The sequence below is a fragment of the Henckelia pumila genome, chromosome 2 (assembly GCF_033568475.1).
Source record: "Henckelia pumila isolate YLH828 chromosome 2, ASM3356847v2, whole genome shotgun sequence".
Taxonomy (NCBI): domain Eukaryota; kingdom Viridiplantae; phylum Streptophyta; class Magnoliopsida; order Lamiales; family Gesneriaceae; genus Henckelia; species Henckelia pumila.
In genome coordinates this window covers 106,604,283-106,623,596 of record NC_133121.1, presented here as the reverse complement: position 1 = coordinate 106,623,596, position 19,314 = coordinate 106,604,283, and the positions used below count along the sequence as shown (strand labels likewise).

Below are 19,314 nucleotides of genomic sequence, written 5' to 3'. Positions count from 1 at the left end.
GATCACCCCCACTATTCAAGTCATTTTCAAGAAACTTTGCATTTCTTGATTCCACAATTCTAGTGATATGAGATGAACAATAAAATCTGTACCCTTTGGATTTTTCGGCATATTCAATGAAATATCCACTAATAGTTCTTGGGTCCAGCTTCTTTTTTTGCGGGTTGTAAACTCTTACTTCAGAAGGACAGCCCCAAATGCGTATATGTTGCAAACTCGGTTTCCAACCTTTAAACAATTCAAATGGAATTTTTGGAACAGCCTTAGTTGGAACACGGTTTAATATATACACAGCTGTCTTAAGAGCTTCAGTCCACAAGGATTAAGAAGTTTGGAGCTACTAAACATGCTCCGCACCATGTCCAATAATGTTCGGTTTCTCCTTTCTGCTACGCCATTTTGGTCTGGAGAACCAGGCATAGTATATTGGGCAACAATCCCATGTTTTTGGAGAAACTTTGCAAATGGACCAGGTGCTTGTCCATTCTCGGTGTATCTACCATAATATTCTCCACCTCTATCGGTCCTCACAATCTTAATATGTTTTCCACATTGCTTCTCCACTTCGGCCTTGAAAACCTTAAAGGCACCCAAAGCTTCGTTTTTGTTATGAAGCAAGTAGATATACATGTATCGTGAGTAATCATCAATGAAAGAGATGAAATATTTCGGATTTTGCATGTCCATGTCTGGACAACATATATCTGAATGTGTATGATTTCTAATATGTCTGTACTCTTCTTGGCACCCTTTTTAGACTTGTTGGTCTGATTTCCTTTAATACAATCCACACAAGTTTCAAAATCAGCAAAATCTAAAGTACTAAGTACTCCATCTTTTACTAATCTTTTTATTCTTTCAATGGAGATATGTTCCAATCTCCGATGCCACAATATAGAGAAATCTTCTTTTATAACACATCTTTTAATACCTCTCTGAACATGCATAGTGGTATTGGTATTATTTTGTAAAGAAAGTGAGAAAAGACCATCAATAATTGTACCATTTCCAACAAGATTGGATTTATAAAATAAATTTATTGAGTTATTCAAAAACTAAAAGGAATAACCAATTGGTACAAGTCTTGAAATAAAAATTAAATTCCTAGAAAAACCAGGAACATAAAATGTCTTTTCCAATTTCAAAATATAACCAGTATCCAATACTAGGCAGCAAGTCCCAATAGCCTCAACAAGCGAAGACATCTTGTTTCCTGAATAGATGTTTAGCTCATTTCCCAGAGGTTTCCTTAGGTTTTGCATACCCTGCAAGGTATTTGTAACATGGATTGTAGAACCAGAATCAATCCACCAAGTGTTATTAATCATATCAACCATATTAGATTCATAACAGACAAATGAGATTGGAATACCTTTTGTCTCAAGACATTTCTGGAATTTAGAGCAATCCTTCCTCATGTGTCCTTTCTTTTTACAGAAGAAACACTTGGATTCCTTTTCAATTCCTCCTTGGGGCGGTATTTTACCTTTCCCTTTCTTATTGGCCTGATTCTGATTCTTTCCTTTTATCATTAGTAGTGCAATCTCACCCGATTCCATTAACAACCTCCCTTCTTCTTGAACACACATGGTTATAAGTTCATTAATTGACCATTTATCTTTATGTGTGTTATACGAAATTTTAAAAGGACCGTATTGTTGTGGAAGGGTATTCAGAATGTAATGCACCAAAAAAGTTTCAGATATATCCACCTCAAGTGTCTTAAGTCAAGCCGCTATATCTCGCATTTTCATGATGTGCTCGCGCACACCTCTCACATTGGTGAGTCTTAATGAAGAGAATTCCATAATTAGGGTGCTGACAAGTGCCTTATCTGAAGACTGGAACTGTTCATCAATAGCCTTCAGTAAATCTTTAACATTATTATGCTGATCAACAGAACCACGCATACCAGCAGAGATCTAGGTCTTTATGAACATTACGCAGAATCGATTAGATCGCTCCCACTTTTCATAAAGATCAACATCATCCGGAATGTTGTTTTCAGTAATAGCAGGTGGTTCGTCTTTTCGAATAGCATAATCAATATCCATCCACCCTAATTGAAGAATAATTCTTTCTTTCCATATTTTATAATTATCGCCCTTTAGTTCGGGAATATCACATTTCATATCAGAAAAACTCACAGGTTTCATAACTGCATAAAAATATATATGCTTATTAACTTAAAAATTTTGAGGTAAATTTCATGTTTAAAAAAAACATGTCATAAAAATCTAGTGACATAAAACTTGTCTGTGGGCTAAAGTTTTAATTCAATTAGAATTTTCTGTAACTTTATAATAAAACTATCAAAAATAATTTTCCTTAATTCATGTGGGTAAATTAAGAAAAATATAATTTTGATATTTTATTCTAATTAATCACATAAATATAATAAATATCCCTGTGGGGTAAAATTCATCATATTTATGCAATTAATTACAATTTATGTCCATTATGTGATCCAAATCAACTTAATGCATAATTTTGCATAATTAAGGGTGCTGAGACTAAACCTTAATTATTTAAAATTATACAGTTCACCGGACAAAAATTTTGGCTTCACTTAATGTTTTATAATAATAATTACTTAGTAACATAATCGACACTTTCTAACAATACTCCCTGTTGATAGGTAGGGCGAGGCCTCTTTAAAAACCTATTTTCTAGACAGAGCAACGTTCATCAGGGAGACCAGTCGCAAGTCAAGACAGTTTAAACCGGCCTGTGAAGAACTCCCTTAGATCATATTTTATAATGTTATCTCATAATTATTATTCAACACCATAATGTGAATCTTTATGCCAATTTTTTTTTATCAAAAATTTTATTCACATTTTTAACATGAATTGTTCATATAAATCATAAATATCATAATAATAATTTAATATAAACATAATGTGAATATAACCAATATTTTCCAATATAATTGCATTTAAAAATTCAAAATATAAATGCCAAACATAATATTAATTTTGCATGTTAATCAAATAAATATCCATAATATTTGACATAACATATAACATGCACAATTAAATTCAAACATGTATTGGAAATACCATAACTTGAAAATGAGAGCTAACTCTCAATTTATTAAACTTCAAATTTGAAATTTATTTTCAAATTTATATAATATATATATATATATATATATATATATATATATACACATAATTGAACCGATTATGTATATATATGCAATCAATCATTATTATTATTAAAAAAATAATAATAATAAGCAGAATTCCACTTTCCTGAATGAAATCTAACAAGATATTCTTCTTTACTTTGGGGTTTTAATTGTTTTAAAATACCTCCAAAGCCTATATCAGAAGCATCTGTTTCAACAATTTTCTCCCAACTAGGATTAGAAATCATTAAGCAAGGAATATGTTTAATTTTTTCTTTAATTTTCTTGACAGAATTGGTATGCTGATCAGTCCAAGGGGAAGGATTTTTCTTAAGTCTATCATATAAGATAGCAGTATCATTGGCTAAATTCTTAATATATGCAGATATATAATTTAAACTACCTAAAAATCTTTGTAATTGAGTCTTATCAGTAATAATATCTGGAAATTTATTATCAAATTCTTATTATTAAAAAAATAATAATAATAATAAATTGCCTACTTGTCTACATAAAATTAATAATTCAATTGTAGACAACATGACCGATGGCTTCAGAAGAATTGAATGCAATTCCATAATTAATCGGACACTTCATCCATCATTCAGAATTATAATATGAAGTAATCAATACATCGTCTTCTTCATTTCACAATTTACAGAAAGTTTCGTGTTCTTCCTCCGAAATATCCTCCAACAGAAAAATTTTAGAAAAAATATTTTCTTGAGTTTAACAAAATTTTCTGTCCACTTTTCGATTCTCAATACATGCTTCAAAAATATTTGCATATCAAAATTTAAGAATCAATTTTCTGAAGTTTCACCGTACGAAGAATCGAGCAAAATCAAGAACAAATATTCAAGGCAGAGGTATCATGGCTCTGATACCAAATGTTAGAGTTTTCTAAATAATCATGTTTATACAATATATGAACATGATAAGCAATATGCGGAAGCAATATCGGGCGTTACCTCCTGCCATCGAATAATTTGTAAGTGTGTTGTTTTCCTCTCCAGTTGAAGCCTTCTAAACACTCCAACTCTGTCGCAGATGGTGTATTTGTGTTGTTATGAGTTGTGTGTTTAGGGACCTCAAGAGCCTCGGTATTTATAGGCAAATTCTCATACCATCAATGAGTGTTCGTGAGCACGAGATTCAAAATAAGTGTGCGTTGCGTGTCTCACTTTTCTGAATATGAAACCCCATATGCACAGTGTTCAAGTATGGCGGCATCGGTCGTCACCGCTTCCGTCATCGTATATATCTCGTTTTAATTATGTGCCATATTTTCTTACATAAAAAATATATAGAAAAGTACGACGGATATCCTTTCCTTAATAAAGCTTATTCAATATAGTCTTTTATAAGTTAATAATTCTAAAATATCCTTTCCTTATGTCGTTGTAGTATGTTGAAGATAGAAAAGTTGGAAGAATGGGGTTTCACTATGGCATTATTAACAAGAGGTAATATCTATTTAGCAATTATTAGCTAGAAGTGTGCAACTGGATGTCGTGTTACTTCTTCTATCGACAGATCGTTGGGCATTAAGATCCTTTTTAGCATGCATCTCTACTCTGTTTTTTGAACCATGTTCCCTGACTGAAGTTGAGGGAAAAAGCACTGGTCTTGGTTGTTTAAAATTCATTCAGAATGTTGCAGCGGCCTAAGTTTTATGCTTTATCGAGAAATCCGATTTTGAACCCAACTGTGTGGAGAAAAATTTTGGTAACAATTAGTCCTTTGTCAGAAGGAGCCAGGTTGAGTATTATTGCATAACGAAAAATGTTCTAACATCAATTTAATTAACAAGCTACTGATGCCTATTTTCTTTTTCTTTTATCCCACCCGTAGTCGCTATCTTTCGGTGCGCTCTGGGTTAATTCTCGAACTAACGCAATAGTCTGCAAACTTCGTTAGTCAGGTAAATCACACTGGACAAGCTTGCGTGACAGGCTAGTCCAAAAAGATATTAGCAGGATAATCGAACTTCTGACTTCTGGTCAAACGCTCACCTACTCCACCAATTACTTGAGCACCGCCTTAGGGGCAATGCCAATTTTTTATTATGTAAACACAATGGTTTCTGGCACAATCACATCCACTACATCACGTACATATTCTTTTTGTTTCACGGATCAAACCCTTGAGAAAGATTCGGTCCTCATTGTAATGAAAAGAGTACACCAACTATTTGAACTGCTAGAAATGGTATGCACTTGTCAGGTGCCAAAACATGTGTATTCATTGTTATGGAGCCTGGCTATTCCTTAGAAAAATTTGAGCCTTGTGTGACCCTTTGTCTGACGGGGTCTGATTTCTTGAATATGAGTTCTTGGGTCATTGCAGTGATTGAAGTTATCTGAAGTAATGTCGGAACAATTTTTTTGGTTTTTGGCAGGCCTGGGACAATTTTTACAGATGTATGCATTTTATCAATTGGATTTTTGGTTGTTTATATGGTAGAGATTAACTAACTTAATTTAAATTAATTTTTCAATCTTGATTTGAAATTATCATTATATCTAACTTAATTTTCAACTAGTATTCCATGGCGCGTTAGTACAGTTCGAAACTCAATAGATATATCAATGAAATTTTGGTAAATAAAAAAAATCAAATGTAATAAAATGAGTGTCATTTGGTAAATAAGAAAACATCTAATGACTAAAAAAAGATAAAATCATATAAAATGACTAATTTGTTTAATAGTTTTGGTTTTTGTTGGTATATTTTCATAAAAAAATTGAATTAAAAAAAATAGAATCGGTTATTTTTTGTTGGTTGGAATTAACCAAATTATAGGGGGAAAATGATCTTTAAAAAATTTAGAATAAATTGAATTTGATAAAAAAAATTTAAAAAAAACATTAGTTTAATGTTTATCTGGTGTAACCATTTCTTATTTTTTTAAAAAAAACAAAATAAAATAAAATTGAATAAGCCACATGAAATTAATTTTTATAAAGATAAAACAAAATCAAATTTCAGAATTAAATCAGTGCATGGCATCATCCACAACGTACAATAGCTAGGGGGATCAGGGGGTGCTACCTACCTCTAGTTGAAGCTGAAAACATAGAAGGGTAAGAGATAGCTACTACGTAAAAGAATTAAATTCTTCTGCCCCCAAGTCAGCAAGCAAATTGAATATAACTTGTAACAATATATATATATATATATAGTACTAATACTAGTGCAACCAATATTATATATTTAGCTAATTAATCTGAGATGGAATACTAATTAGCGTAGTTGGACGAATTAATCCACGGTAGTAGTTTCCAAGAACGAAGTTTGATGAATTAAGTCTTGCATGAAAATTCCATCAAAGTCGGCGAAATCACCTAAGAAACCACACCCTGAATATGCAGCTGTCCAGATGATCTCTTGTTCCCCCTTTAGCCTGATCTCTGTCATATTCATTCTCATTGCATTAGGCAGCTTTGATGTCTTCGTTTCCTCAATATATATCGGATGCGGGGGGTTTTCCTGTTAACATTTGGACCAGCTCCCTGAAGTTTGTGGCATCTGTCTTGATGATCTCTTGTGCAAATATGTGGATTAAAATTAGAAGTTAAATATTTATTAATTTCATGATTATATTTTTGTTATTTTTTACTGGATTGAAGATAGTTTGAGATATAAATGTAAATGTGAGATATTAGTAATTGGGGCATAAAAGGAAGAAAAAAAAATGTGATTTTAATACTGCTATAGAATTTTATTTTTAATTAAATAATTAGAATAAGAATTTTATTTGGTTATTTTTTTAGGATTTATTTTTTGAAAAACGTATTTTTATACTTTAACAATACATTATAAGGGCATTTGAGGAAGCAAAATAATTCATCTCTCATCCTACATCATTAATGGGTTTAATTGGGTCTTAATATTGAGTTTGTTTCTTTTATTGCCTCTTATTTTTATTGGGTTTCTGTCTTATTTTTATTGGATCTTTGTTCTTGGAGTTTGTTTTATTGGGTTGGATTAATATATTTGAGGTTTTTAATTGATTTATTGGGTTGGATGAATGGTAAACAAAGTTTTTTCATTGTGTATTTACTATATTACCCAAAAAACTATGAATTATGTGTATTAATTGCATGGGCATTGTGTGAAAAAATGGTGTAAATTATTATGGTCAAATTTGGGATATTAAAATTGTGAAGAATCAATGTGTTGCTTATTTATTAAAGTGGTGCATTTATTTTTTTTGAATCACTGAATACAACATTATATTTTAATTTATTTTCACATAAAAAATTCAAAAATAAATTTTTTTGAAAAAAAAAAATCCTAAAGAAATAACCAAATAAAATTCTTATTTTAATACCAAGAGACACAATTTTAAAGTTTAGACTTTTTCAAAAATAAAAAAAAAATATTTCATTTACTTATGAGGACTATTAAATAAATGATAAAAACTTTTTTTTTTGACAAGGATAAAAACTTATTTTAATACTGCTATAGGATTTTATTTTGAATTAAATAATTAGAATAAGAATTTTATTTGGTTATTTCTTTAGGATTTATTTTTTGAAAAATGTATTTTTATACTTTAACAATTCATTATAAAAGAATTTATTGAAAGAGAGTTAAAACACGTATGAAATGATTAAAATTAAAAGTTAAATATTTAGTAATTTCATGATTATATTTTTGTTATTTTTTACTGGATTGAAGATAGTTTGAGATATAAATGTAAATGTGAGATATTAGTAATTGGGGCATAAAAGAAAGAAAAAAATGTGATTTTAATACTGCTAGAGGATTTTATTTTGAATTAAATAATTAGAATAAGAATTTTATTTGGTTATTTCTTTAGGATTTATTTTTTGAAAAATGTATTTTTATACTTTAACAATTCATTATAAAAGAATTTATTGAAAGAGAGTTAAAACACGTATGAAATGATTAAAATTAGAAGTTAAATATTTATTAATTTCATGATTATATTTTTGTTATTTTTTTACTAGATTGAAGATAGTTTGAGATATAAATGTAAATGTGAGATATTAGTTGGGACATAAAAGGAAGGAAAACAATGTGGTTTATGCATTTTTGTGACTTACTTATATACTACATTGATTTGATTAACAATTAAAAAATAAAATTGATTATTTATTAATTGAAAATTAAATGAAAGCCAACATATGTAACTGACAAGTTGAAATTGGGATAAAATTGAAACTAGTAAAAATATTTTTGATCGTGTGCATGCAATATTAAATCAATTATATATAACAATATTTTTTGATTGTGTGAATGAAGTATTAGATCAATTATATGAGTAATTAATTAAAATATGAATTAAGGATTTTTGATATAATGGGCAACCACCATGAACACCTACATAGCAACAGCTGACGTGTCAATCATTAATTATATATACAATGTTATTTTTAAATTATTAAATGCTAAAAAAATATAAAAAATTCCATTTTTAAATAATAATAACAATAAATATAAAACATATTTAGAAGAAATGATATTTTAATATTAAAACCAATTATCAATAAATATATATATATATATATATATATATATATTGTTTACATTAATTTAATTTGGTTTATCCCTTAAAACAAATCTGAATTTTAGAGCCTAAAAAATAAATATCTATTACCCATTATCTATTATCTATCATCTTTTACTTTTTTAAAAGTGTGAATAAAATGGTATAGTTTTACAATTGTGAAATAACAATTTTGTACTTTTATTTTACACTTTATGTAAGATCATATAAAAATATGTAGAGATAAGAAAGTAAAAGTCAAATTTTAATTATCTATTACTTTTTTAAAAGTGTGAATAAAAAGGGTATAGTTTTACAATTGTGAAAAAATAATTTTGTACTTTATTCTACACTTTATGTAAGATCACATAAAAATATGTAGAGATATGAAAGTAAAAGTCAAATTTTAATTAGGGTATAAAAGTAAATATATATTTCGATTATATATATATATATATATATATAATAATAATAATAATAATAATAATAATAATAATAATAATAATAATAATATATGAATTAATGGCTTTAATTGAATTGCAGTTAATGGATTCGTTAATTGCATATTAACTAAATATTTGCACATTGTTTACATTCATTTAATTTTGGTTTATCCCTTAAAACAAATATGAATTTTAAGAGCCTAAAAAATAAATATCAACAATTTCATCTTTTAAATAGTTTATAAAATTAAAAAAATTGTTACATATGTATTTGCATTTCAATTTCATTTATAGTACTACTATAATATTTCAAGAAAAATAGAGACGCGAAGCCAAAAAACACAACTTTTAAAGTTTAATTTTTTTCAAAAATAAAAAAATTATTTCATTTACCTATGAAAACTATTAAATAAATTACAAACACTTAAGTGCTATATGATTTTATTTTGTATTAAATAATTGGAATTTGAATTTTATTTGTTTATTTCTTTAGTATTTAAAATAGTGACGGGAAGCCAAGAGACACAAATTTAAAATTTAGACTTTTTCAAAAATGAAAAAAAATAATTTCATTTACTTATAAGGAATATTAAATAAATGATAAAAACTTATTTTAATAGTGCTATAGGATTTTATTTTGAATTAAATAATTAGAATTAGAAGTTTATTTGGTTATTTATTTAGGATTTATTTTTTGCGAAATGTATTTTTATACTTTAACAATTAATTATAGAAAAATTTATTGAAAGAGAGTTAAAATACAGTTGAAATAATAAAAATTAGAAGTTAAATAATTTAGTAATTTTATGATTATATTTTTGTTATTTTTATTGGATTGAAAATAGTTTGGGATATAAATGTAAAATTGAGATATTAGTTAGGTACTTGGGGCATAAAAATAAAAAAAAAATGTGGTTTAATTTATGCATTTATAACTTGCTAATATACTATATTGATTTGATTAACAATTGAAAAATAAAATTAATTATTTTTTGAAGTTAGATGATAAAAATTAGAGCAATATTGTAAGTCAAATTATTTAGATGTAATTGTGATATTAATTATGTCATTAATCAGTACCCTAAATTCATATTTTAGCATTTTTATCATCTATTTGCACGTGATATGTTTAATTTTTAGTTGGTAAAAAAATGGACATCTTCATAATTCTTAGAAAATCTTTAAAAAATGATATATAAAAGTGAATATATGTTTGACAAGAAAAAAATTATGTTCATCTCATTTATATATTTAATATATTCTATGTATAAAATTGTGAACAAAAGTAAAAAAAAAATGTCATTAGAGAAATAATATTTAAGACTCAATTATAAGAAATTTATAACTATTAGAAATTTAATACATCTAAAAAAAATCAAACAATTATAGATTATTTGAAAAGTTAATTATTGAAAATTTAATTTTTATTATAAATATAAATAAATTTAAATTTATTTTATATTATATTTAATAAATTAATACGTCGTTCACGTGCATGGCACGTGCTACTTACTAGTACTTATATATGCTTGTGTGTGAAGAAGATGGATATATGGAATAGTTTGTTGTGTTATATATACAGAGGTGGTTGTTTTTGTTTTTCGCCAAGTGGAATATATATAATTCACAAAAGGCTTTCATTTATCTGTATATGATGAGACAACAACTGGAAATTTATTTATAACAAAGAAATTATATAGAAAAAAAAAAAAAAAAAAAACTAAGCACTTTTGTGTTGTGGTGTGTTTGTTTGTGTGACAACATGATGAGTGGTCCCCCAAATCTCTGATATATTCTTCACAAAATCATATGGATTCTTATAAATTCAGTCTCCCATGCATGGATGGGATATATGTAAAAGACTAGCTAGCTAGCTAGATTAACTTGAATTTGAATGCATGTGTACGTTAAATCATCAATCAAATTCATGAAAGCGTTGCGTTAAGTTATATATATATATATAGTAAATGACGATGGAGGGTAGTATTTGTTGAATTTTAATTAGTTCAATTCAGTTATTAATACAAGACGATCGAGCACGTGGATCGGATCGGAGGTCAGAAAAGCTGTGATATATTGATGCATGCATGCATGCATCTCACACCATGTTCGTGTGCCCAATGATTATTTCTTTTAATGATGCCATGTGGCCTAGGACTGCTGCCTAGCTAGACCATTTCAACACATTCAATTTTTTTTTATTTTTTTATTCTTATAATTAGAATTTAGAAAACGTCAAATGCCGGCATTCAGATATGAAAATGAAAATGAAAATGAAATAAATATATGATCCAGGCGGAATTGAAATCGTCTCAACTCATGCAGAATATAAGTGGGCTAGGGACACAAAACCACTTTTGCCATTATAATCCAAGATATGCATAAAATTACAAATAAGATAATGTGAAATGGCGGAAATCCTAAATCTGAATTTTACACTCAAATTTATTTAAGTATAACTGAAGTGGTTTGTCGATGTGAAACCAATAACTATTTAATTTCTTTTTTACCCGTACATAATATTTGTTATGTAATTTTCATACATCTCTCAAATTCTTCCCATTTTTGTTGTAATGCAAGCTCTAACGTGTGTCCACATGTTCTCAGAACTCGTCTTGTCAAACTATTAATATCTACTGCAGTTACGTTTAAGACATCAAACCGAAATAAGTTTCTTTCTACCACTTCGATAAGCGTATAGATGGTCACTATGTTGAGCAACAGCAATCGAGTCTGTTTCAAAGGTTTCAGAAGTAAATTTTCACATTCCACACGAATTTTATATGTTTAAACTACACTGCTTAACAATGTATTGATCTCTCCAATGATATTGACAGTCCTTTCATCAAAAAATTTTGAAAGGGTACTCTCGCAAAGTTTCTTCAACTCCCTGCTTTTCACAAGGGCTGCTTCCTGCAACCAAAGAGAGTAAAATGCTATATTTGAGGTCAAAAAGCGTTGTAAACGACACCGAAGATACATACAAATATAAAAATGTATTCTCTCTCGCTTCATATAACATAGTCTGCTAATAGTAAAAGAAAACTAAGAAACTATATGTCGTGAATATCTGAATGCTTCTAACACGGAGCCAAGGTCCAATATCAAGAGTCGAAGATGGAGAATACAAAGGATAATGTTAAGAGACTTATGTAGATTAGGCCTGAATAATTTTGAGAGTGATATTGTCATCGGTTCATATATATTGAGTCTAGAAGTTTCTCGGATAAAGGGAAAATGAATATAAATTACACCAGAGTTGGTTAGAGGGGCAATGTCTTTCTTCTTGTAAAAGGATTTAATCCTTGGCTGAGTGTTTCACTAATATTAATATTCTTGGTGCACAACAAAAATTCTTCAAATTATGCCATCTATGGTCTAATGTCGAAGAACCACACACGTTCGAGAAGGAGTTTTTTGCTAGAGAGAATTTTGGGGCACAACAACAATTCTTCAAAGGCATCTGGTAGCGCCAGTCATACAAACTTCAAGCAGATGTAAAGCAAGTAGAGAAGTTAGAGGGTGAACTTTCCTTCTCGAATACTAAAACAGCGAGCAATGAGAAAGACAATAAAAAGAAACAGCCCCAGGATTTTCTGGGTGCATCTTTGAGTGGCTTGAGGGAGGCTAGTAACTACTCCTACAGCATATTTCAACCATAATGCTTCACTAGCTGGAGCTAAGCTAGGGAAAGGGGGAGTGCCTTTCTTCTTGTAAAAAAATTGAATCCTTGGCTGAACGACTAAATTTCTAAGTGGATCAGTTTATTTTCAGCTTCATCTACGCAATTCCTTCTTGGCAAAAATTATCCGTATCAGAAAGCATGCAATAATTTAACATCATATCAGCTGATTGAAAATGCAGCTTTTTCTTAAGTTCCAAAATAGATTGGCTAACCTGCTTCGGCCATAACGAAGATAATGAATTCTGAAGCTCCATCCGTTTAATGTAAAGATCTTCTAATGCTCTCTTTAACTTAATCTCGTGCTGCTTCTTTTCCTCCACCGTGCTAACCAGACGATCCAACAATCTGTGGTTTTAGATGAATTAATAATGAATCAATTAATAACATGAGTAGATAAATATGTAAAGAATGAATCAGTAAACCAAAAGCAAAACAGGAGTTCCTATGCAAGGATTTCGAGGCTATCTATATTAGCCATGATACCTAGCAGATTCCAAATGAAGAATTTTAACCACTCCAGTACGATTTGGTTCATATCAATTTGGTTAAAGAGGATGAGCTATAGTGTTTGATGCAACGAACATCTCAAGACAGCGAAAAAGTTACTAAGTGCTCACAGGAAGAAAAATACATTGGATAAGGAAGAGAGATAATCACTGCAGATAGTTAAGAAAACCTTTTAGAATTGAGTATCATGATCAGGTCCCGAGTTTTCCTATTTGTTAATAATGTAATGGCCGAGGAGACATCATTGACAATTGCTTGGATTGAGTGAGAGGTGCATTGCTGCAGCACAAAGGGAGCTACTGACTGAACTTGGTGTTGCAAGGATAATGTTTCTTCATTCGTCAATTCAAGAAACCGCTGGTTCAGAAATGCTTTGGCCTGATGTTGGTAATGCAAATGACAAATGAAAGATAAGTAAAAAAAAAGATCAGCGAACAAACATAAATAACAGGTTAAGATCATGTGAGAAGTTTTCTCGTTCTCAAAAAAAGTAAACAAAAATCCGCACAGAAAGCCAGTCAGCAAGATTCATAACAATGTCATGGTTCAATGAGATAATCAATTCAGTGTGTCCATAGATACCTCAAATAAGTCATCGAGAATCTTATTCCTATATTCTGTTTCCATGAGCAGACTCCTTTCATGGTTATTTCCAGGTTCTTCTGTTTTATGGTGGTGATGTCTTGTACCAGACTCCATGGAGACATTTGGTTCTGTGGCTCCACCAAATTGCGAATTTTCAGCACTGACATCCCAAGACATCTCTTCCACAGAGACATCTGGAGCCCCAGAGCTATCTGCATTTGGTGTAACCTGAGAATTTGGTGAAATATCACTGGCATTAACAATTTCATAAGGACCTAATCCATTGCCATTATCTTCTATCTCTTCCACAGTACCGATATCCCAATCAATCTGAGAGCTCTCTAAAGTAATATCCCAGTCAATGCTGTCAGACAAAATGTCCGCTGAGCCAGCTATAACCGCAGGCTTGTGATGGAATGCTTGAGCATAGAAAGAAGCAATAACTTCAGGACTCGCAGAAACATGAAGGGAAGGAGGATTTTCACGAACATGCTGCAAGTTTGTTAACACCAACCCAGGTTTCTTCTGCACACAAACAAATATATGGCAAAGTAGTGTCAGTTGCAATGAAATGCTTCCAGCATCATTTAGGTAATAAATATGCAATTTCCTCACATCCTTTTCCGTATGAGCATCTCTAACAAAGGTTGAGTATAATTCAGTGGCCAGTGAAACAGAATCATTGTTCAGTACTTCTAAGATCCTGCTAAAAATACTTGGAAGAGACTGTTTGCATTTTCTACCAACTCAGATCGCACATTAATACCCTGCAATGTTTAGAGACTTGTGTGTAAACTAGAAAAAGAAAGTTAAAAAAAAAAAATGACAGCACCGTAGGCCATACCTGCAATCCTAAATCCAGACAAGCCTCCGTGTATTTTGCAGCAGAAAGAGCAGCATTTCTTTTTATATCAGTTTCCTTCCTCTCTAATTCTGCAAGCTGATGTTGGGCCTTTTGGAGTTGCTTCTTGTGATATGGACTTAATAATGGAAACAAATTTTGAATGATAAAAGTGAAAGCATATAAAAGGCGATTAGCGGCAAATTCTATGCTGAAATACCGCCTAAAAGACTACATTTGTTATTACATTTCATAGTTTACATTTTGGACCATTATCTGAGCAGCCTCAGCAAGAAAAATATGATCTTTTTCATAAGAACGCACTATTGTCTTCCAATCACCCTGTAGAACTCGTAAACATTTTGTCACAACTGGTACGTAAAAAGTTCAAAGGCACAAACAGACAGCAGAACAAAATTTACATAGCTATGAAATTGTGTGTCTTACAGCTGGACCTGAAAGCCAGCCAAAAATATTACGGCTCTCTCGAGTGGACTCGAGAAGAATCTCATACACTTTCTTGGCCTCCAGGTAGCCAATCCCTGAAAACTCATAATGCTTACAACGGAAATCACATAAAGCACCGAGGAGTAGATAAAGATTGGAAGAAATTTTTTTATTAAAAAAAAAAAAACCTTGGGGGTCGAGGGTTAGGAAAAAAGGATCAACGTCTTTGGGGAGTGATGAAAACGCAGTCGTAATCTTTGCCCTCAAAGCAGCCATTCGCTTCCTCCAATCCAATGGAATTCTCTTCCGATCCACCAACCATTCTTCAAAAGGGTAATTTTTTTTTCTAATTTAACCGAAAAATCATCTAAAAGATAAGCAACAGATTCAGTGACAAACCTCCGAGACGAGTAAATGCTATGTCGATAGGGAGGTTCCGAATTTCATCTTGCTTTTGCATCTTCGTTCGCCGGACCAGTTAAAAGCTAATTTGCACAACGTTGAAAATTAATAATTCACCGCATCAAATTAAATTGAAGAAGTGTTATATCTGCGATTTCTTTTTAAAATTAAATTAAATATAATTCTTAACAAATGTAAAAAAAAAAGATGAATTGTGATAAAATCTCCATGGACAAACAAAAGTTTGTGAACAGTTCCTGCGTCAAAAAAAATGAATTTGCACTACCTATTTCATTAATTTTTTATTTTAAACTCCTTAAATACATAATACATTAAAATTTAAAAGTTAAATTCTCTAAATACATTATACAAACCTTATACAATCTCTTTATTTACATCACTATTCCAACTCCCTCCCCTCTCCTAAATCTCATCGCCGTCACCTTCTTCTCGATCAACTTTCCCATTTTCAGGCCACCTCATTTCCGTCGATTTCTACTCATTTTACCATATCCCCAATTTTTCTTGGCATCCCCACGCAAGAATTCTCATGAACGCTGGAAAATTGGGCAAGAAGGCAGACGATAAGCAATCCTAAATTGGAACTCTGGAAGCCATCTTCATTTTTTAGGAGTCGAGTTCGAGGTTTGTAACACAATCTCGGCTGAATGCTACGAAAAATCAAAGATGCTTCAAGCAGGTAAAATCGTTGATTAATTGGAGAAAAGCCTTGTTGTCTGTCGGTAGAATAGAATCTGGAGTTGGGTCTTCTTCCAACCTTGCATTTTTAGGTACCTGTAAGTGCAAAGGTCAACTTTTTGTCATCTCAATTTTTAGTGGATGTAGTTTGGAGGATATATTTTTGAGCTTATCTAGCAAATATGAAAAAATAAATCCTCTGTCTATGTCATTACAATACCTAGCTTCCCAGCACAAGATGTACGTTACCTTAAATGATAACGATGATGTCCGTAATATGATCCATCTTCACATGTGTATGAAGCTGAATATGATCGAATTGAGGGCTGAGTTGAAAGATCAGATTCGATGAGGGTTCAATATGGAGAGGTAAAATACATTTTTTCCTTCATTATTCTGCCCTATGACCTTATTAGTGTTGATTTTTTATAATCGGTTTGCTTCTGTAATTCATGTGAAGCATGAATTTGCACGTGAAATTGTTTATACATATTTTAGTTCAAAATATTAATTTTATAACTCTATATTAGTTGGTTAGTCCTTTATGAAACATGATTGAGCTAATAAATTATTTGTACATCTTTAAGTTCTTTTTTCAATCATGATGATGCGTATGAAATTGTTTCTACATTTTTAAGTTTGAAGTAGTAGTTTTATATATGTGCAATACATTTGTCATAGTATGTTGAATTCTGAATTTATGAATATTAAATTCGTAAGGGCTGAAGAAGATGACACACAATCTAGAAATGATAATGAGGTTGAACAAATCCACGTACAAAATTCACTTGAATCTTGGTTACATTGCATTCGCGGGCAAGGGCAGACATTTAAGGATGCTATAGAATTTCGAACGTATATTAAAAATTATTCTGTTGCAACTCGACGGTCATTTTGTTATAAGAAAAATGATAGCAAGAAGATTAATGTTGTTTGTAGTTAAGTAAATTGCAAATGGAGAATTTATGCTTCTAGACATAAAGCAGACAATCTATTTGGTATTCGAAAGTGCAATTTACAACATACATGTGGAGAAGATAATTTATGTGGCAGAGGACATCCAAGAGCTGATGCAACTTGGGTTGCAAATTTGATGAAAGAAAAATTAAGGGCAGAGCCATCTTATCGTCCATCTTTATTGTTGAAAGATATACATAGGGATTATGGAGTAGAATTAGAGTACCGCAAGGTTTGGAAGGGCAAGGAATTAGCGATGCATGATATCTATGGTACTGAAAAGGATTGTTATGATAAGTTGAGATGGTATTGTCGTAATGTTCGAGAAACAAATCCAGGAAGTATGGCAGAGTACGAGATTGATGCTTTAACTAATAAATTTAAACGTTTATTCATTTGTTTCAATGCATGTGCCAGTGGTTTTGCCACAGGTTGTAAACCAATGATTTTTTTGGATGACACTCATATCAAAAACAAGTATAAAGGTAGCATCCTAGTTGCTGTGGGAAAGGATGCTAATGATGATCTTTTTACATTGGCATATTCTGTAGTGGATGCCGAAAATGATTGTAACTGGGAATGGTTTTGTATTAATTTGAGAAGTGTTCTGCTTTCACAACATATCAGTGGATTCGAAAATTTCACCTTCTTCTCTGATAGACATTCTGGTATCATCAAGGCTGTTAATTTATTATTTCCTGGTAGTCACCATGCGTATTGTTTGAGGCACTTGGTGGACAATTTTGCGAAGCAGGTTAGTAATTATTTGCAATATGAATTTCTAGAAGTCTGTTTTTTTTTTTCAATGTTAATAATGCATTAATTTTGTTGTTATTGTAGGTTATGCGAAGCTATCCGCTACACAACAAGAAGCATTGGTCTTCTGTGTTTAAAAAGGCTGCATATGCCCCTTCTCATCTGGAGTTTATGCAACACATTAACAATATCTCAGAATCCATGCCTCTAGCAAGAAAGTTTATTACAAATTCAGAACCTGAAATTTGGGCGAATGCTTTGTTTCGTGGAAAACGTTGGGGTGTCATGAATAATAACATGGCTAAATCTTGGAATAATTGGGTTAAACCAGCACGTTATCTTCCAATTGTGGGTATGGTGGATCGTATACGTGTTCAAATCATGAACATGATGCACCAGCGTCGTGAAACAACCTTAGCCATGGTTCAAGAATTAAGCCCAAAGAAGGAGAAAACTCTTACAAGCACATATATTGAATCTCGAAACTTGATAGTTCACAGATCATGTGGTTCAAAATTTGAGGTAGTTGATGGTGATAAATCATTTGCTGTTGATTTGAATAATTGGAGTTGTTCATGTAGAGCTTGGGAGATAACATGTTACCGTGCAAGCATGCTTGTGCAGCTATTAAGTCGAATTCTTTGTCGTTATATTCTTTCTGTGATCGGTATTTTCACATTGATATGTATCGTCAAGCGTACAAAGGAATTATTAATCTCATACCTACATTTGACATGAATAAAGACAGTATTGGTGAAGGATCTATAATCAATGCTCCTGATGTACGCAGTCAACCAGGTCGTAGGAAGATTAAGAGGATACCATCCCAGGTTGAAACACGTGTTGCAAAGTATGGTCGTTGTCGTAAGCGAGGGCATAATAGACGCAGTTGCAAAGAAGCTATAGAATAGGTTTTTTTTTATACTTTTCCTTGAATCAGTCTTACTGTTTAGTGCAGTTATATGTCTTGCTTGCTTAGTTATTTTGCTTTCTAACATAGATTATATGACACACACTATTGACATACACTGTGTTTACATTTTCACAGGAAGATGAGGATGAATGAAGTACAATCATCCGTGGATTTACCAAAGAAGAGGCATACACGTTCTGGTCGTAGCATTGGTGGTGTTTTGCTTTGATAGCCTCATTTTGATGACATTTTCTGGAAGTTTTGTTTTGAGGGATTCAAAACAAAACTCTTGTGTTTTGCTTTGATAGCCTCAAGTAGTTGGACTCTTATTTGTGGCTTAATTTCTGAGAACATTTTTTATTTGTGGACAAACTTTTGTGTTGTTATATTAAGACGAATTTGTATTCTGGAAATTTTTTGATATTATT

The 19,314-nt window shown here is 31.1% G+C and overlaps 2 protein-coding genes and 1 pseudogene across 2 annotated transcripts; 1 reads left to right on the top strand and 2 right to left on the bottom strand.

Moving 5' to 3' along the window:
• Positions 1 to 1,727: 1,727 nt before the first annotated feature.
• LOC140878099 (uncharacterized) lies at positions 1,728 to 3,381 on the bottom strand. Its single transcript, XM_073281704.1, has 3 exons — positions 3,318 to 3,381; positions 1,944 to 2,158; positions 1,728 to 1,889 (listed from the first exon to the last, which is right to left on the bottom strand). The coding sequence occupies exons 1-3, from the start codon at positions 3,379 to 3,381 to the stop codon at positions 1,728 to 1,730; spliced, it is 441 nt and encodes a 146-aa protein (XP_073137805.1).
• An 8,369-nt stretch (positions 3,382 to 11,750) lies between these two features.
• On the bottom strand, positions 11,751 to 15,773 carry LOC140881415 (CDK5RAP3 protein homolog; annotated as a pseudogene).
• Positions 15,774 to 15,980: 207 nt separating this feature from the next.
• On the top strand, positions 15,981 to 18,884 carry LOC140878097 (uncharacterized). Its single transcript, XM_073281703.1, has 3 exons — positions 15,981 to 17,971; positions 18,058 to 18,495; positions 18,555 to 18,884. Exons 1-3 carry the CDS (start codon positions 17,354 to 17,356, stop codon positions 18,882 to 18,884), a joined length of 1,386 nt encoding a protein of 461 aa, XP_073137804.1. The 5' UTR covers positions 15,981 to 17,353.
• The last annotated feature ends 430 nt before the right edge of the window (positions 18,885 to 19,314 follow it).

Coding starts and splice junctions, on each gene's coding strand:
- LOC140878097 (XM_073281703.1), top strand. CDS start 17,354: ATGAAAGAAAAATTAAGGGCAGAGCCATCTTATCGTCCATCTTTATTG. Junction 17,972..18,057: donor TGGACAATTTTGCGAAGCAG/GTTAGTAATTAT, acceptor TTGTTATTGTAG/GTTATGCGAAGCTATCCGCT. Junction 18,496..18,554: donor CATGTGGTTCAAAATTTGAG/GTAGTTGATGGT, acceptor TTGTTCATGTAG/AGCTTGGGAGATAACATGTT.
- LOC140878099 (XM_073281704.1), bottom strand. CDS start 3,381: ATGATTTCTAATCCTAGTTGGGAGAAAATTGTTGAAACAGATGCTTCT. Junction 2,159..3,317: donor TTCTGATATAGGCTTTGGAG/GTATTTTAAAAC, acceptor ATTTTTATGCAG/TTATGAAACCTGTGAGTTTT. Junction 1,890..1,943: donor AGCGATCTAATCGATTCTGC/GTAATGTTCATA, acceptor TCTGTTGATCAG/CATAATAATGTTAAAGATTT.